The 27791-nt window shown below is 40.2% G+C and overlaps 4 protein-coding genes across 5 annotated transcripts; 3 read left to right on the top strand and 1 right to left on the bottom strand.

Annotated features, from left to right (window-relative positions):
• Positions 1–950: 950 nt before the first annotated feature.
• Positions 951–7013, top strand: LOC102715318 (probable (S)-ureidoglycine aminohydrolase). The gene is made up of 12 exons (XM_006657657.3): positions 951–1246; positions 1797–1884; positions 1965–2041; positions 2399–2438; positions 2692–2758; positions 3559–3644; positions 4252–4333; positions 5331–5387; positions 5669–5707; positions 5940–6010; positions 6388–6441; positions 6524–7013. Exons 1-12 carry the CDS (start codon positions 1057–1059, stop codon positions 6594–6596), a joined length of 924 nt encoding a protein of 307 aa, XP_006657720.1. The 5' UTR covers positions 951–1056; the 3' UTR covers positions 6597–7013.
• Positions 7014–9664: 2651 nt separating this feature from the next.
• LOC102699422 (putative casein kinase II subunit beta-4) lies at positions 9665–14466 on the top strand. Of its 2 annotated transcripts, none has more exons than XM_040525823.1 (5): positions 9665–10061; positions 12117–12335; positions 13222–13331; positions 13416–13578; positions 13938–14466. In XM_040525823.1, exons 1-5 carry the CDS (start codon positions 9821–9823, stop codon positions 14066–14068), a joined length of 864 nt encoding a protein of 287 aa, XP_040381757.1. In that variant the 5' UTR covers positions 9665–9820; the 3' UTR covers positions 14069–14466. The 2 variants fall into 2 exon arrangements, with proteins under 2 accessions (XP_040381757.1, XP_006658572.3); XM_006658509.3 differs by having other exon boundaries at positions 9676–10061; positions 13416–13581.
• A 6050-nt stretch (positions 14467–20516) lies between these two features.
• Positions 20517–23648, top strand: LOC102699702 (probable serine/threonine-protein kinase PBL19). The gene is made up of 4 exons (XM_006658510.2): positions 20517–20894; positions 21683–21946; positions 22363–22485; positions 23042–23648. The coding sequence occupies exons 1-4, from the start codon at positions 20517–20519 to the stop codon at positions 23609–23611; spliced, it is 1335 nt and encodes a 444-aa protein (XP_006658573.2). The 3' UTR covers positions 23612–23648.
• Positions 23649–24005: 357 nt separating this feature from the next.
• On the bottom strand, positions 24006–26364 carry LOC102699976 (ATP synthase subunit delta', mitochondrial). The gene is made up of 2 exons (XM_006658511.3): positions 26011–26364; positions 24006–24573 (listed from the first exon to the last, which is right to left on the bottom strand). Exons 1-2 carry the CDS (start codon positions 26269–26271, stop codon positions 24229–24231), a joined length of 606 nt encoding a protein of 201 aa, XP_006658574.2. The 5' UTR covers positions 26272–26364; the 3' UTR covers positions 24006–24228.
• Positions 26365–27791: the final 1427 nt, after the last annotated feature.

A 27791-nucleotide genomic window follows, 5' to 3' on the forward strand; every position in this document is an offset into this window, starting at 1 on the left:
AAATCCAAAATCTATAATAAAAAAGAACGTGGCCTATACTGGTCTAATCGTATATAGAATTATATGTTCGTTTAGATTTAACTGACTTACTATTACTATCTTTGTAAATTTTCCAATAATAAATGGTCAATTAGATTCATGACACTACAAATATGTCAGATTAGAAAAATATCATCACAATTCAACTAAATTGGAAACATGTCATTATAACTTTTTCTTTTTCTACGCATTGAAGACTGTTGTATTACCATATTGCTTAAATACCCTTTGCTTCATCTCGATCTTCTAAGAGAGGACTAATGCCCTCGGCTGCCTCTGTCTGCCCCGGCCATGGCTTTCTCCATGCCATCGCTGCCCGGTCGACCGCCCTCGTCATCACGTCATTGCCGCGCCAGTCCCCCGCCGCCCTCGTCTGCGCGTTGTGGCCATGTCGGTTGGTCGCCACCGTCGACTCTGCTCGCCGCGCCGTCGTCGACTCCTCTTGTTGTTGCGCTAACCACCTGCCGTCCTTATCTCAATGTCGGTTGGCCGTCCTCATCGTTGCGTTGTCGCAGCGCCAGCCCCTGCCGTCCTCATCTACGTGTCGTGGCCACGTCGATCGGCTGCAGCCGTCGACTCCGTCCGTTGTCGCGCCGGCCAGTTGGCCGCCCTCGTCGTCGTGTTGTCACGCCGTCGGTCGGTCGCTGCCATCCATCTCCAGCCCTAGGGGCATTTTGGGCAATACGAAGGTCCAACCGCCTTTAAGAGTAAAAAAATGACAGGTATCTAGGAGAGTTAGAATTGTAATGATATATTTAAAATAAGTTAAATTATAATAGTATTTTTCTAAATTGGTATATTTGTAATAACATAGATCTAATTAACCCAATTTTTTCCCCAAATTTCCTTGCTCAGGACCACGTTCGAGTCACCAAGCGGGGCCCACCCGCCAACAACCGTCCACGGGTGCGCCGCCGCCTCACCTCCTCCACTCCACTCTCGCCCATCCTCTGCTTCCCCCTCGCGAATCCTCCCAACACCCCGCCGGCGGCCCGCGACCTCGCTCCGCCGCGCGAGATGATGCTCCCCCGGCTCCTCCTCCTCGCCTTCGTCGTCTCCGTACCGCCGCGCGCTTCCGCTGCCGGCGGCGGCGAGGGGTTCTGCTCGGCGGAGCCGTCGGCGTCGAGCGAGTGCTCCGGGCGGCCGCCGCCGCCGCCGCTCTACTGGAAGGTCACCAACCCAACCCTGGCGCCCGCGCACCTCCAAGGTGAGTGGGGGTACTGGGCACCTATTGTACCTACTTGACCACGCCTGCCACGGGGGAAGAAGGGGTTGTGCTATTCCCTGGGTAGACGTAGGCGATGCGGCTGTGTTGTAGGAGCGGTGGTGATGAACTGAGATAGATTGATAGCTCGTTTTCGATGCATCGACCACTGGGGAGAATTTTATTCATATTGCGTATATTCAGATGAAAATGAGGCATGTTTTAGTTTTATTTCTGTCAATGGTCGGATCATGTCGTGTGCCGTAGGATTCAAGGTTTTCCGACGTTTTTAAGACCATAACAATGTATTAATATATATAGGTGCTCTGGATAGCGTGTTTAGAACTACAGTTCTCGTATTATTCTCGATTTGGTATTAGTGTGGATGCGATGGTGGTTGAATCTATGCTTGCACCCAATATACGTAGACTGAAAAGCAGGATTTATTCAGAGCTCCTTTATAGTTTGCTAATGTAGCTATTTGTGTTTCAGAATAGGATGCAACATATTTTCTTTCTGTTCCTGCTAATTTTGTTCTTTTTTGTATCTCCAGATTTACCTGGCTTCACACGTAGTGTTTACAAGAGGGATCATGCTTTGATTACACCAGAAAGCCATGTATTCAGTCCTTTGCCTGATTGGTATTGGCCACTTGCCGATGTACTTTCTCTTTGCTTTCCACAGCTATGCTAATCACATCCATTTACTCTTTCTTTTTCAGGGTCAACACATTAGGAGCATATTTAATTAGCCCAGCTATTGGGGCACATTTCACGATGTACCTGGCAAAAATGCATGGTATGTGATTTATCCCACCTACAAAGCATAGCTAGAAATGTAAATGTTGAAGAATATTCAACAAGTTCTCTTTGAGGTCCGAGTTTGGTCTTCTGTTTCTATGAAGCTGAATATTTTGTTTCCATGAAACCATTGGATTAGCGAGAACTATTTTTTTTCCTGTGGATTCATTTTGGTAACCAGAAATCTATCTGCATCTAGATAGGGTACCATAACAATCTTGGGCCAGTAATGCATGTGTCCCAATTAAAAGGTTGTATTCTTTTTATTATACATTGGTACATATTGTTTTCAATCTTATCAAATTAATCTGTTGGCAAGAAAGCAAGTTCTTATATTCTGTGTTGCGGTATGCAGATGGATCAAAATCAGCCCTACCACCAAAAGGTGTTGAAAGGTTCAGTGCTTAATTCTCATTAGTTAGAATGGCAGCCGTTCACAGTTCCACACTTGTAATCATCAATTCATCATCATTTCAAAGAACACAAGGATTGGATTACTCACTCTCCTAGTCCTAGCCAATAAATATGGACTACAATGCACATCTAATTAAGTAGTTCATTAGCCAGCATGTCCTATACTTCACTTCACTTGACTTTCACCGTCCAGTCTAATGGTTTTCCACTGTTCCCATGGTTAACATTTTTCAGGCTTATCTTTGTACTCCAAGGAAGTATTCTACTGTCTCTGGAGAGTGGAAATACCCATTCTTTGCTGGTAAGGTTTGATCAAATTTAGTGTAATCTACTTTAAACATTTCCAATTCTGTGACATCACTTGATGGAATCATAAGGACATAGCTTTTCAAGTTATTGGCAGCCTGTGTCATCTCCTAATGACAATATTTTTAATTTCATGAAGCTGATTTGCAAAATGTGCATGGCCTTTTTGAGATCATCTGTAATCATTACCAAGGATTACTTGAAGAATAGTATTAGACCATGTTAGCAATAGAAATTCCATCATAGTTGAATGAGATTTTGGGACATAGTGTATCTGGACTTTCCTACAGTTTCTGTTGTTATATTGGCACAACATGTTTTACAATATTAAACTTATAGGTGCTGTTTGAAAGTGATTGCTGCCACAGCGGCTGTGGCAGTGGCAATTGAAAATTGCTGCAGATTGCAGCGGGTTCCAATTGCTGCTGCCACAGTGGCTGCGGCAGCCATCATGACCGATCAAGGTCATAAATGTCAGCTGTTACATTTCTAGGCTGATGCTATCACAACTTCATCAATAGATAATAATAGAACCATTATACATGATAAAAGGTTATGTGGCTTTTGATCTAAAAAGAATAAAAGGTTACTACATAGTATGAGATAGTGAAATTTGTATATTCAACATGTTTTTTCACTGTTTAGCATGACTATGAATGAATGAATCTTCCACTTGTTTTTTTGCATTCTAGTGGAGTAAATGATTCATTTTCATAATCTTGATAATTGAATTGTTTTAACTTGATCATTTTTTATGTACTTTGGATTTACTGAATGTGTTCTTACTGAATGCAGGTGGACTCTTATGCTTATCTTCCCGCAAACATGAAGCACACTGTGGTCTCTGATGAACTAACTACTCTTGTAATCTTTGAGAGGAGGTACAATGGTTAAATAACAACTTTGTTTAGTAAATATTCTTTGTTCTTTACCGCTACTAGCATATTACCCGTGTGTTGCAACGGGATTTTAATTAATAAAAATGATCATTAATATATTATTACCACCATTTTTCCATATATTATCTATTAATTGATGTATATATTGCCCCCAAAGTATCTTTTTTTCTTTGTGTATAAAGTAGAGAGTTGGTGGAGGATGGCTGACATGTAGGCCCTCTGCCACCTTTCTTAAAAAAAAAAAAGATGAGAGTTGGTGGTGGGATGGTGGCGGATTCACCACCATCGCTGCTTCTTTTTAAAGGAGTATAAATTACTGACCTTACTACCTATTTGAGTAATCTTATTGAATAGTCGAAGTTTGTCCCATTTAGGTAGGGTTTTAGTCTTTAAGAGGATTAACTTTTGCAAAATTAATGGATTTACTTAGGGTAATTAAATGGATTGATACACCTTTTTCTTTTTTGTTGTGAATACGGTTTGCATACCTCAGACAATTATTTTTTCCATCAATACTTTACTTTTCTCAGTTTATGTTTATCATTAGAAATAATAACAGCTAATCCTTCTTACAAATCTATTTGTTTAGGTACGCAACCATTGAGGATTACCATCCTGATCCCATTATTGGTTCAACGGATAAACAACCCCTTCTTGAAACCCCAGGAGAGGTACATGCTGGACTTGTGAATTACTGCTTTTTTACAATATCTAAGCAGTAGGCACCTATATTGGTTTGCAAAACATTTAAGGGACAATTTCGTTCCTGCCCTGATTTTCAAGTCTAATATTGATTTTACCTCTCCTTTTTAGGGTTTTCGTTTTTGCCCCTCTTTTTTTTGAACCGAACGAACCGTTTGCCCCTATTTTGGATGGAAGTTATGTTGACCGTTAGTTGACCAATATATTTAGTTTAAAAAATAAAAGATTTAATTCCTGAAATAATTAATGACGAAATTACCCTTGTTTAAAAATTATATGTTTTTAAGCATTTGAATTAATAATATGTTGCTTTTGTATATTTCTATGAAACTTATAATTTTTTTTTAAAAAAAATTGACATAGTTTTAAAACTCTGTCAAATATTTTTAAAAAATTATAAGTTTTTAAACATGTCATTTGAATTAATAATATATTGCTTTTGTATATTTCTATGATTTAGAACGGAGGGTAACAACACAAATGACTAAAAACAAGATCAAAATGATATTCTCGTGCAGGGGTAAAATAGTCATTTAACATGTCATTTAACACCGTTAGTCCTTCCATCCAAAGGAGAGGCAACCGGTTCGTTTAATTCAAAAAAGTAAGAGCAAAAACAAAAACCCTAAAAAGAAAGGGCAAAATCAGTATTAGAACCTGAAACAGGGACAAAAACGAAACTGCCCCAACATTTAAAGGGCATACCTTTTATTTGTACCATGCATTTTCAAGAGGGTTGAAGTAAATATCAGAACAATTGAAGAACATTTCATATTACGTACATAAAAATTGATTTCAGTTTTCCCATCCACAATTTACAATATTGTCCTTTTGCTGGTTGCCTTTTCCAATATAGTAGAGTTCTTGCTATGACATTCATATAGTTCATTAGACGATTACTGTTTTTTTTCCTGCTATGATATTCTACAAGCACTTACATGAAATCCTTGCCACCTTTTTCAATAGGTATTTGAGTTGAGGAAGCTGCTACCCACTTGTCTGCACTACGACTTCAATATCCATGTAAGTCTGATTAATTTGGGTTTATTGTCATTCCAGTGAACACTGAATGCCCAGAAATTCAGGAGACTATTCGTTCTCCCAGTAGTTATTAGTTGGAATAATTGTGGCAAGTAATTGTGTCGTATGAGCACCCAATAAGTCTGAAACACTGGCAATATGAGCTTGCAAAATATCGCATACAAGATAGATGCCATTACTTATCAGAGTATTAAACTTGTTGGTTGGTTATTTCTAGTCTTCAAAGGATCTTACCCTTTTCTGATATCCTTTCTCACTTGCAGATAATGGATTTTCAGCCTGGCGAATATCTTAATGTGAAGGTAAATATTTCAATATTTTTTAGGACATTACAAACCATGCCTAATGGCATAGTAACAGGAGACAAACCATGTTCATATTTAAAATTATCTATTAGATTACAAAGGGCGCCCACCAGAAAATCTGCAATGTATAAACTACATTTTTAGTCATGGCACTACTACACTAGTGACTAGCCACTATGTACCCATCACATTCTGAAGCTGCTTTTGTTTTTGGGTTAATTATAAACAGGAGGTTCATTACAATCAACATGGGTTGCTGCTTTTAGAGGGGCAAGGAATATACCGATTGGGAGACAGCTGGTAAGGATGTGATCTAAAACATTGCCTTTTTTGTATTCTTTTTTTTTTCCTTTTAGGCTTTATTTGGTTGTGCTTGTGCAACCTTCAGAGTCCCAGCCTGGTTTCCTCCTGGGACAAGCTGTTTAAGGAATATGTCGTATTCTTATTGTAATACAAGTTCTAGAAGATGATCACTTAAGTATTTTATATAGATTAACAGCTCATTTACTTTACTGGGTGCATATAATGTGCCTAATCTCCTTCGTGGGACTATGATTATGTGTGTCTGCTTCCATCCACAGCCTTTTTTTTTTTTCTCTTTTTTCTCTTTGAGAAGGCACCCTTCACATCTAAGCATGTGCTGACTACTGAATATTGTGTTCTGGTTGCTAATACAGGTACCCGGTGCAATCAGGCGACACAATTTGGATGGCTCCGTTTGTGCCTCAATGGTTAGTGTTTATCAACATAGTGTTTATCATTCATGGAATTGGCTTCTGTAGACAGCTCATCATCGTTGCCTTGGTGTTCCAGGTATGCTGCCCTTGGTAAAACCAAGACAAGGTACCTGCTGTATAAAGATGTCAATAGGGACCCACTGATATGAGGAAAGCAAACACTTCCTGACCGACGGGAATAAATAAAATTGGAGAGCTATGCTGGTCTTGAAGAGTCCCTGTGGAAGATGATCTCAGAAAAAAAAAAAGAGAAAGTTCTTGTTAGCTGATGAACCGCTCAAAATGATGAATCAACGCACGAATATCGAATCTGCACATGGAATGTTCAGTTCAGGCTACCCACTGGTTCTTATTGGCCAATTCACACAAACACAAAAAAAATGATATATTTTTTTTTTCTGGACGGCACTGGCCTATGCTGTGGCTCTTCAGAAACCTGTATTGCCTAACCCCTTGAAAAGCCGAAACAATGCGTCGCTGTAATGAAGACTGGTACCTGATTCGAAGACGAGTGCCTTTTTTCCTTTTAATTTCAAAGCATCGGATATGTGGCTACATGTCGAACATCAATGTTTGCGTATCTCTAGATGCCCTTTGAAAATTGGAAATAAACCGCTTTAGCAATATTTGCAAGGGAGGAGACAACTGGTCAGTGGCTTTATTCTTGCTGTTTAAGGAAGAACAGAAGGAAATGCCACCTGTTGAAGAAGAATAATTATGATTGTGCTTACTTTTTGCTCACTTGAAACGCCGTGGCAATCTTTGCCAAAAGGATATGATGGAAAATATAATGTTCTTAATCACAAGGGGATAGGCATGTATGCTGTGATGATAAGTGTGTCCCTACCACAAGTACTGCTCACTCCATTTCAAAAAGGCAGCCATCTAGTATGAGATTTGATCCATTCCAGGAGATCTTTTATTTTGTGAACATTTTAAATAAGATTTTGAACATAAACCATGCCAACACTTAATTTTTTTTATTCCGATCCTTCCATCATAGAACAATGTCATATTATTTACTATTCCCTCTGTTTCATATTATAAGACTTCTATTGATACATGAATGAATGAATATAGACAAACCCATACGTAAAAACCTAATGATCCTAATGATCGTAGGATGTAGAGACCAGATCGATATCCATACGTAAAAAAGCTAAAGCCCAAGACAAAATGTTATATTTTCCCATCAAAAAATGAAAATGTTTTATTTTTATAGATAATAATATTTAAAAAATACAACAAATGGAAATAATGTTATAAAGATTAAGTTGAAGCGACACAATGTTAAGCTGAAATTGTATCTTATCATTTGATCCTCTGAAATGTGAACCATTCGAGTGAAAATAGATTACTATAGTAAGTGGCTACGATATGAATGCCGCGGAGTATAATACATCTTGTCGAACCATAGAATCGGTCGCTGATGTGCAGTAAAAATCGGCCACCGTAGCTATTTTAATGTGCGTTAAAACACTATAGTAAACATATTTTTTTCATGTAAAATGTTGGTAGAGGTGGCAATTTTCTTCTCGGAGATTGATGGCTCCATCACTAGATTTTTGTCTCTAATCAGAATCAACATCCCTTTTTCTTTTTGTTTGACAACTTCAACTAGATGATCTGATCGGAATTTTCTAAGCTATTTTTCAGAAATTTCTTTTCTTCATGTGTACCACTCACAGGGATATTATATTAATTTCTTACCAGCGTAATCATCCCCATCCCTAAGGCTCCATTCATATCTAATTGTGAACTTCGGATTTTTATGGACAAATTTTCTATGTTTTCAAACGACGCGTTTCGTGTAAAAGATATATGTAAAATTTTCACATGTGACCTTTCTAGTGTACCAGAAAGGAAATAATTTTCCTTCCTTTAATTGCAGCTATCTCCAATACCACGTAAGGTGAAGTTCAATTGTGGAGCATGGATCATCTGCAATTACTGTTGTGCACTAACCTAGTCTAACATGTAGGGACCCACATGTCAGCTATAGCCACTACACAGCAGTACCTGCATGCAATTCCCGTCGTCAGTTGTGCTAGGGCTGATGAATTGATTATAGCATGAAAACGCGACGAGTCATTAATACATGGTTAAATAAGTAATAACTCGTAAACTTAGAAAATAAATTTATTTAATACTTCAAAGAAAATTTCATATACTAAGTTTTTTAAATGAGACGCACCGTTTAACTCTTTAAAAAGCGTGCTTATGAAATAAAAAAATAGAATAGATTAGCTGATAAGCTAATAAACCAAAATGATGCCTAAGAGCATTTCCAATAGACTTTTTATTTGACTTGTCATACTAAAATTTAGCAATTATGTTAAAAAATTATTCTCTAAGAAACGGTATATTTGACTTGTCATACTGTTCGAATGGTTAAACATGCCTCCTCAATGGCAAAATTTGACAAGTCATCTTCCCACAACAGGATTGCTATTTGTAGGTTTTATATAGTTAAATGGGGATGAAGAGCTTGTTAAAGTGCACATCAATTTAAACATAAAATCTTTTATCATAAATAACTAAATTAAGATTTGGAGAGTCAAACTTTAGCTTATTCTTTTAAAGATACTCTAAGCTAAACCAATACAAACAATAAAAAGTTCGAATCACAAACCGTACTCCCTCCCTTTAAATAATCTCGAAACTGATACTTAATCGGCTCTTATTAATTCATTACATAGTACAATTTTTTTATTTTTAAAATTTTTTAATAAATAATTTTATTACTGAACCACGAGAGAATATAACTTTTTGTTCACACCAATGTTGGTGGTGTGGCATGACAAAGTTACCATGTCACTATGGGTGATGTGGCAAGATTGTCACGTCAAATACTCTGTGTGGCCGCGTTGTCTTGTTGTTGGTGGCGTGGCCAAAAAGTTCGTATAGTGAAAATATTTTCTCTCGAGGTTTAGTAATAAAATTATTTATTAGAAGGGTTAAAAAAATAAAAAAGTTCTACGCCAGCCGAACCAAACAGGTTAATCAAGGTGCCTAAACCGGATTAATTTAACCAATAACGAAGAAGAAAAAAGAAGAAGAGACTCCTAATCCAAATCAATGTCCGATCGCAACTGGCAGGCCAACAAAATATCTGGCACGAGTCGACGCGACATTCCAATTCTTGATCTCTTCTCTCTCTCTCTCTCTCCACCCGCGGCCGCTTTTGCGTTTACACCCCTCGCGACCCCTCAAAATTCGGGACGCCTCCTCGTGCTCTCTCCTCCTCCTCCTCCTCGCGGCCTCGCCTCGCCTCGCCTCGCCTCCACGCGCGAGCGAACCCTAACCCTAGCCTCCCTCCCCAATGGCGCGTCGCGCGTGAGGAGCCGCGGCAGGAGCGGGGAGGAGGGAGGAGATGTACAAGCAGGGGGGAGGAGGAGGTGGAGGAGGGGGAGGGGGAGGGGGAGGGGGAGGGGCGGGGCTGGACCGGAAGCGGCTCAGCGACGTGCTCGACAAGCACCTCGAGAAGGCGATCGCGGCGGCGGCCGCGGCGGCCTCGCCGTCCACGTCGAGGGGGTCGGCCGGGGGGAGGGACCACCAGCGCCTCGTCGTGCCGTCCTCCGCGTCGTCCATGCCTAAGGGCAGGTGCTCCGAAGGTGACGTCACGCGACCGACCTCCTCCCCCCACACCCTATATATTTTTTTCCTTTCTGTCCTCGCGTCATGTGTCGTTTCGTGCTGTGGTCATGGTGGTGCGCCGATGTGGTTGCGATTGTGGAGCTCTGTTGTTGCACCGTGGAGGGTAGCATGCGCATCATCAGTGCAGGAAATTTGTTTCTGATTGGGATTCCGTTGTGTTATATCATTATGGGGATTCAAGTGGCTGTGGTACAAATTTATTGTTTGGTTTTTTATGCTAGAATGTTGGGGGAGCTTTCCTGAAAAGGAGTAAAATTGTTCGTCACCCATGCTGGCTACAGCTACGAGCCTCTTTGGAAATCTAGAATTTCACAGGGAACAATTTGTTTTATATAGAAATCCAATTTATTCATAATAAGTGATTTTTTCAGTACTGGTAAAGTTGGTGTTGGTATTGTTATGGGTTTGCAGTGATCTGCTTACTGTATCTTTATGTGTCGAAGACCACAAAGGTTTGATTTGCTGTTCTATATGTGTGTAGAGTTATCACTTAGGAGCTGGTGTAGGAGCTTGTCAAGGAAGTGCCCTATATTTGCTTGTTTCAGCTCTATATGTGTAGCCATGTTACACACACATGTTTGGGCAATGTCCAATGTTTTCAAATCGGTAAAGTCAAGGATAGTTGTAAGGGGACCGATCAGAAGATTAGTCACGGTTAGTCGCCGATCAGGTTTCATTAGTTGGGGCTAGTCGGTGTCTAGTTATCCTTCTACCCAGGACATGTGTGTATATATTTATAGTTGTATATTACTAGTAACTACTATACTGTTTAAGTGTATAGCACTACAGTATGCCTTCTTACGTATTAATTGACTTGAGTTCAATAAAGCTTCCATTATTCAAAAAAAAATGTATAACTATACATTATATTACTATATACTAGACAAATATTGTAATAAACACGTGTAAATAAAGCAAGTATCACACATTTTTGGTGCCTAGATTGAGGCCTCTTTCAAACTAGTCGTCCACCTCCTAATCGCATGACTAACCATGATTAATCAATGACTAATCGGAGGACTAGTTTCCTGATTGAGCTGATCACCTCGAGGTGCATGATCAAGCCACAGATTCCGATTAGGCTGACTAATCATGATTAATCGTGACTAATCAGACGACTTAATAACATTGGCAATGTCCTTTTGTTTCCTTATTTTAAATACATTAAATGGCCTTACCTCCCATTACGCTTTCCATATGTGCACTTCAGAAGAAGATTATTGGCATCGCCTAAATAACTTTTCTTATCATCATATTATATGCAAATGCAATTATATGGCTGGCTTAATTACCTTAAAAGATACACAAAAAACTGAAGTGAATTTTTTTTCCATGTTTGGTTGATTCAAAAATTAATTGAAATTATATTCCTGGAGTTGTTTGCATTACCAAATTCATTAATCAAGTGGGCCATAGAACCAGCAATATCTTATATTTATGCTTCATCGATTGTTCAGTTGCCCACTTCTTTGCATGAGTTGCCAATCGGGTGGACGGATACATTAGTTTAATCCATCTATGCTATTTTGGGTCTAACTGGAATATAACTTATTAGCGATTTGAGGTGTAGATTAAACCTGTTCTGTTCCAAGTTCCAACTATGCTGCTCTTAAAGTGGGTAGCTCTGCTCGGTGTTCTTGTTCTGTTCAATGCAGATGTTTGTGGATTAGCGTACTGTTCCTTAGAATGATAATGCTTCATGTTGAGAAGAGGGTTGTAGAGTAGTAAGTTTCATGGTAAAATATCCTCTTGAAGTTGTTGTAACATGGTTATATGCCTTTGTATGACATAGGACATATGTACCTGGCAACTGCTAAGTGCATGCAACCATTCCAAGTTTAGCCTGCTGTAGCTATTCCAGTCATCTAGTGTCAGATGGATAAGGACCTAAACGACTAATGCTAGCTATATTTTATTTTAGATTTGCTAGGTACTGTGTTTACATGTATGCTACATTTTCACCATGTTTTGTAAAAGCCTTAGCATTGATAATTCCATCCTTGACATTGCAGGGGAGTCTGAATCTGATAGTGAAGCATCAGATGTTAGTGGTTCTGATGGAGAGGATACCTCATGGATTTCATGGTACTGCAACCTAAGAGGGAATGAATTCTTCTGTGAAGTTGATGATGATTATATACAAGATGACTTCAACCTCTGTGGGCTTAGCAGTCAAGTTCCATATTATGATTATGCTCTTGATCTCATTTTAGATATTGAGTCTTCTCACGGTAAATGATCCCTTGTTTTCATATGCAAATGAAACACATGTTGATGTTTTTGAGCAATAATTTTTGCTGTATTTCTTCACTTATTTGCTTAATGATAGGTAAAACTACATTGGCTTTTATGATTATGAACAAGTACCAGTGCAGGTCTTATGAACACAAACCATGACTACTCAGAGTTAATTGGCATGTGTTTAGTGTTTTCTCTAGTATTCTGGACGACTGTCTTATTTCACCTATGCGTGGCTATACCATTCTGTGTTACATATCATTTCTCCTGGATAGTAGTCATAGTAAATGCTTAGCATGTTTCTATTATAGTACTCCCTCTGATTTTTTTTTGTTTGAAGCCGTTGACTTTTTGATCTATGTTTGACCCTTTGTCTTATTAAAAAAAAATTATATAATTATTGACTATTTTGTTATGATTTGGTTTATTACTAAAGTAACTCTAAGTATGATTTATATTTTTGTATATTTGGACAAAATTTTTAAATAAGACGAAAGGTCAAACGTAAATAAAAAAGTCAACGGTGTCAAACAAAAAAACTGAAAAGTTAATTCCCACTATGACTAAACCTTGCAGTTTCTTTTGTTCTCGTGGTTGCCTGTTTAGGTTATCCAATGTTGTTAAGCGTCATGTTGCTAATGTACTGCTTTAGGTTCTGTTTGTAGATGCAATTTTCTGTGGCAGTAAAAGTTGTGGTAGTAATTAGTAAATATGTTGTAAAGTCTGCTATTTTAAATGCCATCACTGTGATGTAACATGGCCCTTCTTTGTGTCATTACAATAAACTCCCTTTATTTTGTGCTAATTGGTACTTTCCATGCTCTTTTCTATTGTTTTCTCGTTCTTTGGCTGATGCTTCTTGATTGTGCCAATATGTAGGTGACATGTTCACTGAAGAACAAAACGAGCTAGTGGAGTCAGCTGCAGAGATGCTGTATGGGCTGATTCATGCACGATACATTTTGACCAGTAAAGGACTGGCGGCAATGGTGCCTTCTTTGCTATTCATATTTCTGTACTTCTGTTTTACAAGTTATGACAAACTATAATTCTGTTTAATTTTTTTTTGTCAGCTGGAGAAGTACAAAAACTATGATTTTGGAAGATGCCCACGAGTTTATTGCTGTGGCCAACCCTGTCTGCCGGTTGGACAATCGGATATACACCGATCTAGTACTGTGAAGATATACTGCCCCAAGTGTGAAGACATCTACTATCCACGGTCCAAGTACCAAGGCAGTATCCTAACCACTTTCTTATCATACTGTCTTAATGAGTGCCTTCTTTTGTTTGGAAAAAAAAGAGTACCTTCTAATTTCCAGCATTACTATATTCTAATAATTTTGCCTTAGTTCTAAGCTGATAGGAGTGGTTGGCAAATGCTTTGACAAGTTTTAACAGGCAGACAACATAAACATTTAATTATTTGGCTTCAACGCATGGCCTCGCTTGCTCTCCTAGTGTTCTCACCGCCAAGATATATTACTGCTTATTAGATGAAGCCCAGTCGTTCTCACCTGTATTACTTTGATATGATAGTTACATAGAACTGCCATTTTGTTGTTATATTGTGCTGTTTTCTTGACAATGTTCAGACATCGACGGTGCATACTTCGGGACAACATTCCCACATCTGTTTCTGATGACATACGAGCACCTCAAGCCTCAGAAACCCTCACAGCGCTACGTGCCTCGCGTATTTGGTTTCAAGCTCCACAAGCCATGAAGTTGGAGACTGGAGTTTTGCAGTTCTAGGGAGACCCTGGAAGACTACTGCAAGATTTGGGCATTTGCCAGCGATGGTCTCTATCATGCTGCCGCTGCCACTGCCACTGCCACCGCCACCGGCCTGCAGCATGCATGCACCTTGGCCGGCAGGCCCACTCCACATTCGAAATGTAGCTATAAAAGACATCAATCGATCAATGTTGTAACGTAATTCCAATTGTTTTTTCAATTAGCGAATCTAGACCCCCTTAATTCTAAAGTAGGTGCTGTTGTTTGTGCCTTGATTAAAATGATATGATGTTAAGGCATGGTTTAGTTCAAGTTCTAAGCAAGGTCCATGCCTGCAATTGGAAAGCTAAGGATGACAGTTGTAGGCTAGTAGTTATTGCTCTGGTATTCTGGTGCTTGCTTGGGACTATCCACAATTCCTCGTACCGTTCTCCTAGATTATTCCTAGTTTTTTCCTTAGTTATTCATTCAAGCTTTTTGTACCGCTAAATAGTGTTATTTTTATAAAAAGTTTCTATATATAAGAAATCATCATATCATATTTTAAAATAGATTTTTAACTTTGTGGCTAATTTCTTGTTTATACCACTAAGGATTAAGGATGCGTCCTTTTCTTTAGATTGTTGTCATATTTTTTTCTTGATCTTTACATGCACACCGTTTGAATTGCTAAATAGTGTATTGTTTGAAAAAAAAGGTTTTCATACAGAAGTTCATCGTGTTATCTTTTAAAAGTGAGTAGTTAATTTTATTATTTATATCATCAAATAGCTATTAAAAATTAAATAATCCTTTATCGTCAAAAGAACATAGCCTAAATAGCTATCATGAAAATAAGAAAAATCTTTATCCCCTTTTGTCAGTTATCTCAAGCACAACCGCATTGTCCTCCAGATGTGCCTAGCAGCTGTAAAACCTATATATATTAGTTACTCAAAGTCAGTAGACGCTTGGTCAGCTGTGGAGTTCAAGTATCACTCGCTCAAAATTAAGGGACTTTAGCATCTTCAACAGCAAATCCGTCCCACTCTCCAAACTAAAATCTAAACTAAAATCTAGCCATTTTGTAAAAAATAGCACTCCAATAGACTTATCAGCCGGATGGAGCCATCCGGCTGACCAAACTAGCCTTCCAATTTGCTAAATTTGGCCATCCAAAACTGATTTGTCATTTCTAGGCCCCACACGTAGGGCCCACAAGCCACCTCTCCATCCCTCCTCCTCGTAGCTGCCCCCGCCGACGTCTTGCAAACCCCCTTCCACCGCTTATCCGAGACCACCGCCCCCATCGCCGTCGTCTGCATCCTCCCCGTCTGTGAAGCTGAGGCGGCTGGCGGCGAGCGCGGGTGCTTGGGTCGTCATCGTCGTCCGCCGGTGCTACCCGCGCTCGGTGCCGTCCCCGGTCGACGCGCCATCCCCCACAGCCTGCGCACGGTGACGTCCCTTGTTGACACGCGTCCTCGCCCGGCGCTTCCCCAGCCGGCAGCCATCGCCGCTCGCGCCATCCGCGCCCGTCCTTGGCCAGAGCACCGTCCGCACCCGGCACCGTCCTAGGCCGCGACCACCGCCTGCACCATCCACTGTCGCCTGCCTCTGTTGCCCGGAGAAAGAAAGAAAAAAAGAAAGAGGAAGAGAGAGATCGAGGAGAGGGAGAGAAAAAGAAAGAGAGGAGGATGACATGTGAGGTCTAGCTGTCATAGACTCGGAATAGAGAGGGTGAATGGAGAGACTGTTGGAGTAAAAAAATGAATTTTAAGTAGCTAACTGAAATGAGGAGTGAGCAAATAGACATTTGGAGAGTCTGATTTGAGCTGTTTGTTAAAGATGCTCTAAGGCAGGATCTATTTTTGAATTCCTCATGAATGATGTTTTGAAGAATGAAAGTGATCGGTTCTATTAGCCATAAAATGTTACAAACAAGGGGCTATTTCGTTTCTGCTCCTGTTTAAGGTTCTAATACTGATTTTGCTCTTTCATTTTAGGGTTTTTGTTTTTACCCTTACTTTTTTTAATTGAACGAACCAGTTGCACCAGTTGCCTCTCCTTTGGATGGAAGGACTAACGACGTTAAATGACATGTTAAAGGACTATTTTACCCCTGCACGAGAATATCATTTTGATTTTTTTTAGTCATTTATTTTGTTACCCTCTGTTCTAAATCATAGAAATATACAAAAGCAATATATTATTAATTCAAATGACATGTTTAAAAACTTCTATTTTTTAAAAAATATTTGACAGGGTTACAAAATTGTCAATTTTTTTTAAAAAATTATAAGTTTCATAGAAGTATAAAAAACAATACACTATTAATTTAAATGACATGTTTAAAAACTTATAATTTTTTTAAATAGGGGTAATTTCATCATTAATTATTTTGGGAATTAAATCTTTTATTTTTTAAACTAAATATATTGGTCAACTAACCGTCAACGTAACTTCCATCCAAAATAGGGCAAACGGTTTATTCGGTTCAAAAAAGAGGGGCAAAAACAAAAATTCTAAAAAAGAGGGGTAAAATCAATATTAGACTTAAAAATCAGGACAACAACGAAATTGTCTCTACAAAACAAACGCTATGTAAATTCCCCTCACATCATTCGAGCCAAATTATTTGGTCTTGAACAGCTTTTGTTGATTACTTTGTAAAAACATAAACTGTTGGTGTTGTACTACTGGTAATACTCTCTCAGCCCTAACATTATCAACCTAGGAAGAGGATCCGTCTATACATATATATTAAATATAGTACTACTATCTTCATTTCAAAATGAGTAGAAAGATAAAGTTATTTACCATTGTTTAAAATAAGTAAAATGATAGTCACGACATAGTATAAAAGACACCTAATTCTTGACTCTGATAATTTGGAGCAGTACGTTCGAGGGCCACCCAAGGATATGTATCGTTCATGTCTAAGTTTACTGAGCCACAAGTTAGGCATGTCATAATTTTTAAGTGGCATGTTCAGTTCATGCCACAACTTTGATTTGTCATGGTTCTTATCACATTGGTCAATTTCTAGCCACAGTTTCCTAACCTGTGGTGCTCATTTTCTTTGTCACTTTCTATGGCATGTCACACTTTACTAAAGTTAGGTGTGGCAAACTTAGTTACAAACCAAACAAGCCTTAAGTATTTTCAATTTGACCAGGCTAAGCATACACCACAAGAAATCTGTCAAACCAACTTTGAAACAGCGATTTGAGACAGATTTGAAATAGCAGAACATCCCACTAGATTCGTAGTACAAGGTTTAACTTTTTACCACTAGACTCATATATAATAGACACATAAGTGTACATATATCATAGACAACGAGTGACAAATCTGTTATCATCTAATCTTAAGAGTGACAAATAATTAAAGCAAAATTTGCTATAGGGCATCGAAAAAATTTGTAATTAGCCGGTGGACACTGGAAGATCACGATTTTACTGTAGGGCACCACAAAAATATGGTAATTAGCTGGTAGACACTCCGGCCATTATTTTATTAATTTTGGAGTCAAAAATTTTAAAAATGACGAGATTGCCCTCAGTGGTCGGTTCGCCGTCACTCTCGTCGCAACTAGGTTGCTGCTACCGCCGTCTGCTCAGTCGCCCTGTAGGCTAGGGTCCAGGTGTGGTGCGGTGCCGAGACTGACTGGGTCCGGTTCAACCGGACCCAGTCGGCATAACGGGTTGGCCACCGAGGACAATCTCATCATTTTTACTCTGAAATTAATATAATAATGAACGGAGTATCTACCAGCTAATTACCACATTTTTATGGTGCCCTATAGCAAATTCGTGATCTTACGGTGTCCACTGGCTAATTACACCTTTTTTTATGTCCTGTAGCAAATTTTGCCAATAATTAAATGTCTCGCGAGGTTAACTTTTTCTTTTACATTTTGAGATGGATAGAGTAAATTTTTGCATAAGCATTAAACTTTGGTGGATCCAGGGTTCACCTGATTGAATTTTACTCCAAATTTTAATTATCAAAAGCCATTCGAAATTTCACAGTTTTCGAGCATTTTTTTTTAAAAAAAACATAAACCCTGGGTGGATTGCGAGAAAAGGTGGGTTAGTTTGTATATGCTAACTTCCTGAATACAGTGAACAACTTCAAAACGCAATTCCTTATTTGCCAAAAATGGAAAAAAAAGGTCCCCCACAAACCACAATTCACTGAGACATTGAGGCAAACAGGCAAACTTTTAGGGTTTTCTCCCTTAAAAATTGTGGTGATGAATGTACAGTATTTCCCGCATCACTTTACACTATAAAGAGGAAAACTATTATCCTCTTGCCAAAAGTGAAGAAGCTCCAAGTTGTGGAGATGATAATACATGGAAACATATTAAAGTAACATCAGATTCTGGAGTAGGATTGACTTTTCTTAATCATGATTATTAACTTCAATATAGCTGTTCTGATACTCTGATATCCCAAGGATCAATTTACACATGCACATCTCTTGGCATGCTAATCAGCATTGACAATGATTAGAAAACATAAAGCTGAAAGTTGTGGAGTCAAAATTAATGTTAAAGAAAGGAGCTCTTACGATTCACAAATTCAGCAGAGCTATTTTATGTTGCCGCAGCTTTGCTGTTTGCAAATTTCTAAACAAAAACCATGTAATCAGAGATCTGTTAGACTTAAGAAAAATAAACAATCTATAGCATTTAAGACAGACTTTGATAATGGATGTCAGGTTCCAGTTCAAGCTGACATGTTAGTTCTTCAGTAGTTACTTGGGAAATAACAAAGAGCATGCAGTTCAGTAGAGTCAGCGACACAAAACAGGGCATCATTCCTCCCTAGTCCTTAATATATGTGTTGGATTGATCTTTGGAGATTTTAAGGATAAAAATATTCACTAAAGAAGCATCAACTTGATTGTCCTGAGAATATTCAAACCACTATTGTAAACCAAGGACAGCTAAGATCAGAACTATAATTTGCCCTTCTTAATTGTAACCATATACTCTTAGATCAATCTAATGAGCTGTACTGAAGGTTTATGACAGCTAAGAAACTTTACCTTGATAGTACGTTTCATATGTTCTGCAAGGAACTGCTTGATATTCATATTCGTTGTTCTCACGTTTTAGCATAACGTGCATCAGAAGCAGAAATCTTCCGGATCTTTTGAAATTCTTATTAAGATAAATTCACACTTTAGAGGTGAAGATCGTGGAAAACAACGAGTGCTGAATACAATCTATGAACCTTTTCAATTTTGCGAGATTACTAAGTACTGACAAGGAGAAAAAAAAACATATTTTGTTACGGATGATCGATTAGTTATTGGGAATAGGATCATTTTATGACACCTAAATGTAGAGATTATTCTAGTTCCGCAAACTAATAACTAGATTGCAGATGTGAAACAGGCCAAACCTTCAGTAACTAAATGGAATAAACGGCATGGGCCAGACATGTACAAGCAGCGGTCCATGTGATATAACAATTTTAATAACTAAACTGGCAGAAAACATTATGGAACTATGCAACAATTTTGCTAGTCCTAGCTCCCAGCGGTCAACCAATTGCACTGAACATAAAAGCATCACAAGAGAGTGATAGGGATTGAAATCATCAATGAGTTCAACAAGTCAAGAGGGTTGGTGTAAGGCAATAAATTTAGTGCTCTAGATAACTAGATTAGGTTAGTAAAAATACAGAGCTAGGCCACTAAAGAAGAGACTTTCAGAGCTTACAATGAAGTCACACTCCAGTCTCTCTCCAAGCTTCAGAACCAGACATATCTTCCCTTCTGTGCAATGAGGTCTTCTAACTTTAGTGGTTGAGTTTGGGCGGTTTCCAGGCCTTCTTCACGAGACTCTCTATTCCTGCTGCACCGGTCAAAGTAAGCACAGCCTTCCTTGATTCTCTTTTGTGCGACTTTGTGCATTCTATAAAACATATAAAAGTTGCACATCCTTGGAGCTCCACTCTTACATTCTAATCATGGCTTTCTTTAGTACTGAAATCTCTCTCTATATATAGCTCCATTGGGTTTCTAGGAAAGGAGGTGTTCTTTACATTGTCATCGTGAGTGTCCTGGACTGACCTACTTGAACAACCTTCTTTTGTTTGCTTTTCTTCTATCTAGTGAAATATTGGCATCACCTTTCTTTGACAAGAAGTTGAACATCCATAGATTCTTCTTAACTCCTTTACTTATTCCTTTTCCTCTGATTTTCTTGAAAGCCTATTGCAATCTCTTCAATTCCTCTGCAAGTTTATATCTTCTACTGCTTTCTTGCAAATATTAGTTGCCTTGTTTATAATCTTACCATGTAAGTGCCTAATAGTATCATTCTGCCTATACTTTGATTTTCTCTTCCTTCTTGAAATCTTGGTAAAATTTACAACTGTAGTCCTCCACTCTGTCTGAAAAAAAAAATACCACATTCTCCAAATCATTCTAGCACAATCACAATGGGTTGCTTCTACTTGAGAGAGAGAAACAAGACCAAGAAGCAATCAATGTCATCCCCTACACTAACAGTAGACAAGGATGGCTTCAATGATGAAATGTCCCAGAAGGCCAACAAATCATGCAGCTCGGTTGTTGCTGCATCACCGCGGAGCATACTGGAGCTATATGAGGGGCGCGCGCATGAACTCCGTTCTTTTCGCCTCGCTGAGCTGAGAAGTGCTACTAGTAACTTCAGTAGAGATCTCAAGATAGGGGAAGGAGGTTTTGGGAGTGTGTACAAGGGCTTCCTGAAAACTTCTCGCAGCCAATTGGGGCTGAGGAATGACAATGGCAATTTGGTGGTGGCTGTCAAGAAGCTCAATCCTAATGGAATGCAGGTACTGATTCTATCTTTCAATCGATCTTATGAATGTCAGATGCACGAATTATGTTTCGATGTATAGGAATGAATTTTACTGCATTTGTTAATTCGATTCAAAAAATATTTTTCACAAAACAATGGAGGTAGGGAGTCTGGATCTCTGGTACCAAATTGCATATGCTAATGTACTGCATCTGCACATATTGGTAAGTTTCTAATTGTGCAGAGTTCACTATGTTAACATACCTATCTCAGACTGCAACAATGGTTACGCAAATGGCAGGATGTCTTGGTCAAAATTGATGTTGCTTCTGTATGAAATGGAATGTGAATCTTTGCCTCACAATGATGAGGATTCTAGTGAAATATTCTTCACTGTAGTCTACTGGTAAAATATACTTGATTGATTTTTTTCCCTTTCCCATGCATAATACTTGGCAAATTATAACTGTCAATTTGAAGCTATGCATCAAGAATTTCTTCTCTCATATGCAAAAAGGCTTGTAATAACAACTAAAGGAGGAGTCATGCGCTTGGAGTTGCAATCTAAGAAAACCATTGCTTCCTGTGAATTTTCTTAGATGTTATTTACAGTTCTATGCATCCTTCCACTATGACCATCAATGCATATAGTTAATTCATTCCTCCATTAACTCACTTTCAGGGTCATAAGCAGTGGCTGGAATCTAAGAAAACCACTGCTTCCCCTGAATTTTCTTAGATGTTATTCACAGTTCTATGCATCCTTCCACTATGACCATCAATGCATATAGTTAATTCATTCCTCCATTAACTCACTTTCAGGGTCATAAGCAGTGGCTGGCTGAAGTTCAGATCCTTGCTGTCGTGGATCACCCTAATCTTGTCAAACTCCTTGGCTATTGTGCCACTGATGATGGCGAACAAGGTCCTCAGAGACTTCTTGTGTATGAGTTCATGCCTAACAAGACCCTAGAAGATCATTTGTTCAATAGAGCATACCCAACTCTTCCATGGAAAACAAGGCTTAGCATAGCCTTGGGCGTTGCAAAGGGACTGCATTACTTGCATGAAGGATTGGAAATTCAGGTATTGGTCTAACAACCAATAATTGGACTATTAAGTATTGTTGTTTTTTTTTTTTTGCGGGGAAGTATTGTCAGTTACAACACTGGAAAATGGCAGTGCTTATTTCCCCCTTTATTCTGCATTTTCTGCTGTTTGTTTTAATCTTTATTGTTGGTTGTTATTAGAAGCTTAGGGCTTACAAAACAGCTGTTTTCCATTAATTTTATCACAAAGTTCAAGTGTTCGGAGTTGAAGTGTCAGCTCGTAGTTGTTCAAGTTTTACAATGATACACATATATCAGGAGCTATGATTCAGAAGGCTTTCTGATCATAATTCTATACTTGCTAGCTCAGAGTGTTCCAGTGTTTATATTCAGAACTACAGATCCTTATAATTGTACTCACATGTTGTAGCTATGGCATTCTTTATGTTACAGGTCATATACCGTGACTTCAAATCATCTAACGTGCTGCTAGATGAGGAATTCATACCAAAACTCTCAGATTTTGGATTAGCAAGGGAGGGCCCAGTGGATGGACAAACTCATGTGTCCACAGCGGTAAGTTGTGCGTTATCAGTACTAGCAAGACAACAACCATTTATCTTTAGAACCATTTGCACCAAATTTGTAGTATTGAAATTTCTTGGTTGATTCAAATTGGGTAATCTAGAAAAACTGTTTTTACGGGGGCAAACAATCATGTTCCAGACATTTATCTTGACTCTTGACAAATAATCTGCTCTGACCAAATTGTGTCCTTTTCAATTGAGAGGTGTGTTGACAAAAAGATTCATACACTTCCGCAAAGTAGAAACCTCCACCATTTCAACAAATAAGATGGTAACTAAAGCATCTCCTTGTAATTTAAGATATGAGAGTAGGCATCTTAGTATAGTTGAATCTAAGGTAAAATTGTTCTATAAGACTAATGGCTTCATTGTACAGAGAAATTGCAACATTAGAAATCAATTTGAGAGCAATGTAGGGCAGGAATAACAGGATTAAATATTAATCCCAGCAATGCAAGCATGAACAATCAAACAATGTGATCTTTCAAAGAAAACAAAAATCAAATCAACAAACAGGTGATGTGCATGAAACGGGCATCAAACAGGTGATGGGCACGTACGGGTACGCGGCGCCGGACTACGTGGAGACGGGCCGCCTCACAGCCAGGAGCGACGTCTGGAGCTTCGGCGTCGTCCTGCTCGAGCTACTCTCCGGCCGCCGCGCCTTCGACCGGGCCCGGCCACGCGGCGACCAGAAGCTCGTCGACTGGTCGCGCCGCCACCCCGTCGGGACCCGGTGGTTCTCCAGGCTCCTCGACCCGCGGCTGGAGGGGAGGTACCCGTACCGCGCCGCGCAGGACGTGGCGGCGCTCGCGGCGAGCTGCCTCGCCGAGCGCGCCGGGGAGCGGCCGTCCATGGCGGAGGCGGCGCGGGCGCTGGAGCGCGCGGCGCGGCACGAGGAGCTGGACGGGCCCCCCGAGCCGCCGGAGGAGGGGTCACCGCCTCACCGCCACGCCGGCTCCTCCCACGCGGCGACACAGGAGTTGGTGGCGGCCGCCCGGCGGCGATGGACGCACCTGGCCAAGCTGGCGGCTGATGGCGCGAACGCCGGCGCCGCGCCGCCGCGGAGGCTCGTGCACATGAAGGCGGCAGCTACATGCAATGCAGCGTGCTGAGGCTTATATGTAAACTACTGTAATTCAAATTCTGTATCTCCCGCTAAATTCAAATTTGGGGATAATTTGGTCTGGTTTTGAATGACTTGCTTTCTTCCAGTTCTGAGAGCCCCATTGCAAAACCGCACGAATCATTTTCAAAAAGAGGTTGATGTGATACAAAATTCAAAATTTCGAATCGTCTTGAATTTTTAGAAATGGAGCAATTTCTGATATCTCAGCCTCACCAAACAATTGAACACGGGGATTGTCTCATCAATTAAAACAGAATTATTAACCTTGAGGTTTCACTCAGCAGGAGCCACAACATGGCAAGCAAACAACGGAAAGGAACGGCCTTTGTGTTTGGCATTTGATGGTTCAGTTAATCCAATTGTAAGCTGGGAATTGAGAATGGAACCAGAACTGGACTTGTAGCTCGGAGAAAAATATTCACCATTACAAAAATCCATGCAGGAGTCAAGTTAAGAAGAAAAAAGAAACATGGGTCTTTCTTTGAGATGGAGTATAATTTATTTAAGATCATTCCCTCCATCACTCATTCATGAGTTTGCAAACTTCAGCTCACATTCTAAAAATGAAGATGCAAAAGAGAGGCAGCAGATTTAACGTATTGATCAACCGGCCAATGCGGCATTGAGCGCACTGTGAACATCCACTCCGATCTGAGCTTCAGCCTTCTCCAGGTCAGTTGAGGCCGATCCAAGCTTGGCATTGAACTCTGCGAGCCCCTCCTGGACCAAGGCTGGGTCAATCTGGTCCAGGGGGACAGCCTCGACAGCCACGATATCAGCGATGGAGTTTGCATGGACGAATGCAAAGCCACTGCTCACAAAGTACTTGGTGATATCATTTCCCTCGTGTACCGAGAGAACACCAGGCTTGAGCTCTGCAATCGTGGAAACATGGCCAGGCAAAACACCCATCTGACCAGTTGTTGCTGGTACAATAACCATGTCAACCTGCGGATAGACAAGCAATGACATGAGTAGCAGAAAGCAACAGAAGACAACATTGATGATGAATTTTTTAATTGGTGCATTAACCGTAGCATTGTTGAAACAAGCCTAGCCATACAAGAAAGCAATGTGCATCAACTGAGAGACGATTTGCGTATCATCTGATAAAACTGTAACACCACACAGATAGACATTCTTCAAACACCATCAACCATTCTGTTTCATACACAACTTAGAAACAACAGACCATAATGCTCAACAACATACTGAGGAAGGGAATTTTGATGATCTGCCATTTCTCAATAGTGTCATTGACAAATAAGTAAACAGCATAAAACCATCAAAGCCAACAAGAAAGCTAAAGTGTTACAAGAAAGACAACATGAAACAAAAAAAAAATCATTGCAAAACTAAACAAGTGTTACAAGGAAAATGACATATCACGGACAAAAGTTAACTAGTGCACAGACAAAAAAGAAGCTGCTGGCTAATATAAGTGAATGGTTGGCCATAATAATATGCAGTTTTATTTATCGAAATTCAGAATGAAAACATTTCGCAACCAAAAAAATTACATCACAAAAATTGAAACTGAATATTTAAATACAAACTAACTTCCACACAATGTATACGATCAGAGCTGGTATAAATAAAACATCTAGCACTGCAACAATATCGATAAATCCTGACAGTGCTCAGCACCGTAAAAACCAACAGAGATAACATGTGCAAATACACCATTCTAGTCAGAAATCAGAACTATAATTTGGCCTAGGCACACAGCAGTGCTAGCAAATCTAGAAAACTCTTTAGTGAAAAGAAAAATCAAAAACCCTCAATCTAAACAACAAAATGCAAAGAGTATTCAAAAGATAGCCCACTAGACTACTGTCGATATTCGATATATGAAACTTAACACAACAAGAGAAGAAGAAATGCACTCTGTTATGATCACCAAACAGCAATCAAATGTTGAGCACAAATTGTAAAGAATCATCCGGTATCTAACCACCCTGAGAATTGCGCTGCATTATGTTTTGTCCCACCAAAGAACATCTCCAGCCTGCCCTGCTTACCAGCAAAAACATGTAAATACCCGGTACAATCAAACAGCCTTAAACAACCCCAAACCCCATACTTCCGTGTTCACAGGATACCACAAATTCACACGCAATAGACGGCCACATTGCAAACATTTCATGCACGCGAGGAACGAGGACGGACGCATCGGCCAAATCAAAACCTCTCCTTTCGGACGAAGAGTCCACAATCGAGACCGCGACTGCACCGCCCTGACGAACCGGATCGCCCCGTCCTATCCCTACCCCTCTCCCTAATCGCTCGACGCCACACTCCCCCAGATCGCGCGGACACCGAAACCCTAGCGACACCACCCGCGCAGATCTGGGACCTAGGGACGGGAGGGGGGGGGGCGGATACCTCCTTGTTGGCGATCTCGGACTTGTAGGGGAGGACGAAGTTGATGGTGAGCTTGGAGGGGATGGCCGCCGGCGTGGGCGGGCGGGGCTGCATGAGCGAGAGGGGCGTGGCGGGGGCCTCAATGTTCGGGGCCACCTTCTTCCACGCCTCCGAGAAGGCGGAGTCGTCGGCCGCCTCGGCGGGCACCCCCGCGGTGGAGAGCGCCCTGATGCTGCCGCTGCCGCGGGCGGCGACCAGGCGGCGGGCGGCGTGGCGCAGCATTTTTTTTCTCTCTCTCTTCTCGCCTCGTCGCTGCGGCTGGTGGGGAGGGGAGGAACCGTGGAATGGGTTTTCCTGGGGCGTGGGGGGCGATTTGGAGGAGTGAGGTGTGGAGGCGGAGGGTGCTCTTGGGCTGGGCTATCGCCTATTTATATATACTTGGGTTGGGCTGGGCTGGGCTGGGCTGGGCTGTTGTACTAGTGGTTTTTTTTCATTTCTCCCTTGCATTTAAGAAATGAGAGATTTGATTTCTCGAGACTCTATAAATAAGGTTCAATTATTATTTGAATATCGTGATCTCTATACATTAGGGTTCAGTTATTTGATATCATGATCCTCCACTGTCAGTGACTCAGATGATTTCATATGTTATACTCACGAGTACGTACTTTTTTTTTTACTTTACGTTCAAATGAATCTCACCTCACACTAGGTTACGTCATATAATTGGAGGGGAATCTTGTAAAATGAGTGAATCTTATGAAACCTTTTAAACTTAGTTTATGCCAAGTTTCATTCGAATTGTATGAGATTTTCGGAAGTTTCTCCGGGTTTGACAATCCCTGGTGTTAAGTGAAACTTCTTCAATACAAAGTGGTTTAGAGTGGAAATATGTCCTAAATCTGGCGCAAAAGTACAATCTACTATTTTTTTAGAGAAAAAATCATTCATCCTATCTGAACCCTGTTTTCTGGATGCGGCGGGGAAGAAGCGTTTTTTAATTTATTTGTGAGCATTGACAAGATATGTTATATGCCTAGTAAGTTTTTACCATGAATATGTGTAGGGGTGGACAGAAAGCTCGTGGCTCGTTAGCTCGCTTAACTCGTGACAAACTCGGCTCGTTTCACTTTTCTAACGAGCCGAGCTAGCATTTTAGCTCGTTAGAGATAATGAGCCAGCTCGAGCTGACTCGTGAGCTGCTCGCGAGCCTAACGAGCTAGACAAAAGATACGCGATTCGCCGGCGTTCATTGATTCCACCCTGAAAAGCATGTGTTCATACTTTATAGGTTCACCATGTGATTTGTTGGTTCAAACTTTAATATTTAGATACAATTTCATATGATTTACATGTTTGAACTGAAAATTTGCTTATATAATCTATTAAAATTATTTAAGTTAACTTTTCATACATGGCTCGCGAGTCTAACGAGCCAGCTCGAGCTTTGTAACGAGCCAAGCCGAGAGGCTTAAGCTTTGTAACAAGCCAAGCCGAGCCGAGCTGGGTTTTTAGCTCGTTACGATAGCGAGCCGAGCCGAGCCAGCTCGTTATCTTAACGAGCCAGACCGAGCCGAGCCGAGCTGGCTAGTATCCACCCCTAAATATGTGACATTTCATGGTTGACTACGCACTGAGAGAGTCATAGTTCACAATGAAGTTCTGATTAGAACAAAACAATCAAAATGCCACCATCACTCCGTACCATCAACTGTTCAGATCCCAGGTAGCACAGCAACAGATGAGGATCCGCTGCATTAACCGATAAGATGTTACGGTATCTTTGTCACTGACACATGGAT

Source organism: Oryza brachyantha, chromosome 7 (assembly GCF_000231095.2).
Source record: "Oryza brachyantha chromosome 7, ObraRS2, whole genome shotgun sequence".
Lineage (NCBI taxonomy): Eukaryota > Viridiplantae > Streptophyta > Magnoliopsida > Poales > Poaceae > Oryza > Oryza brachyantha.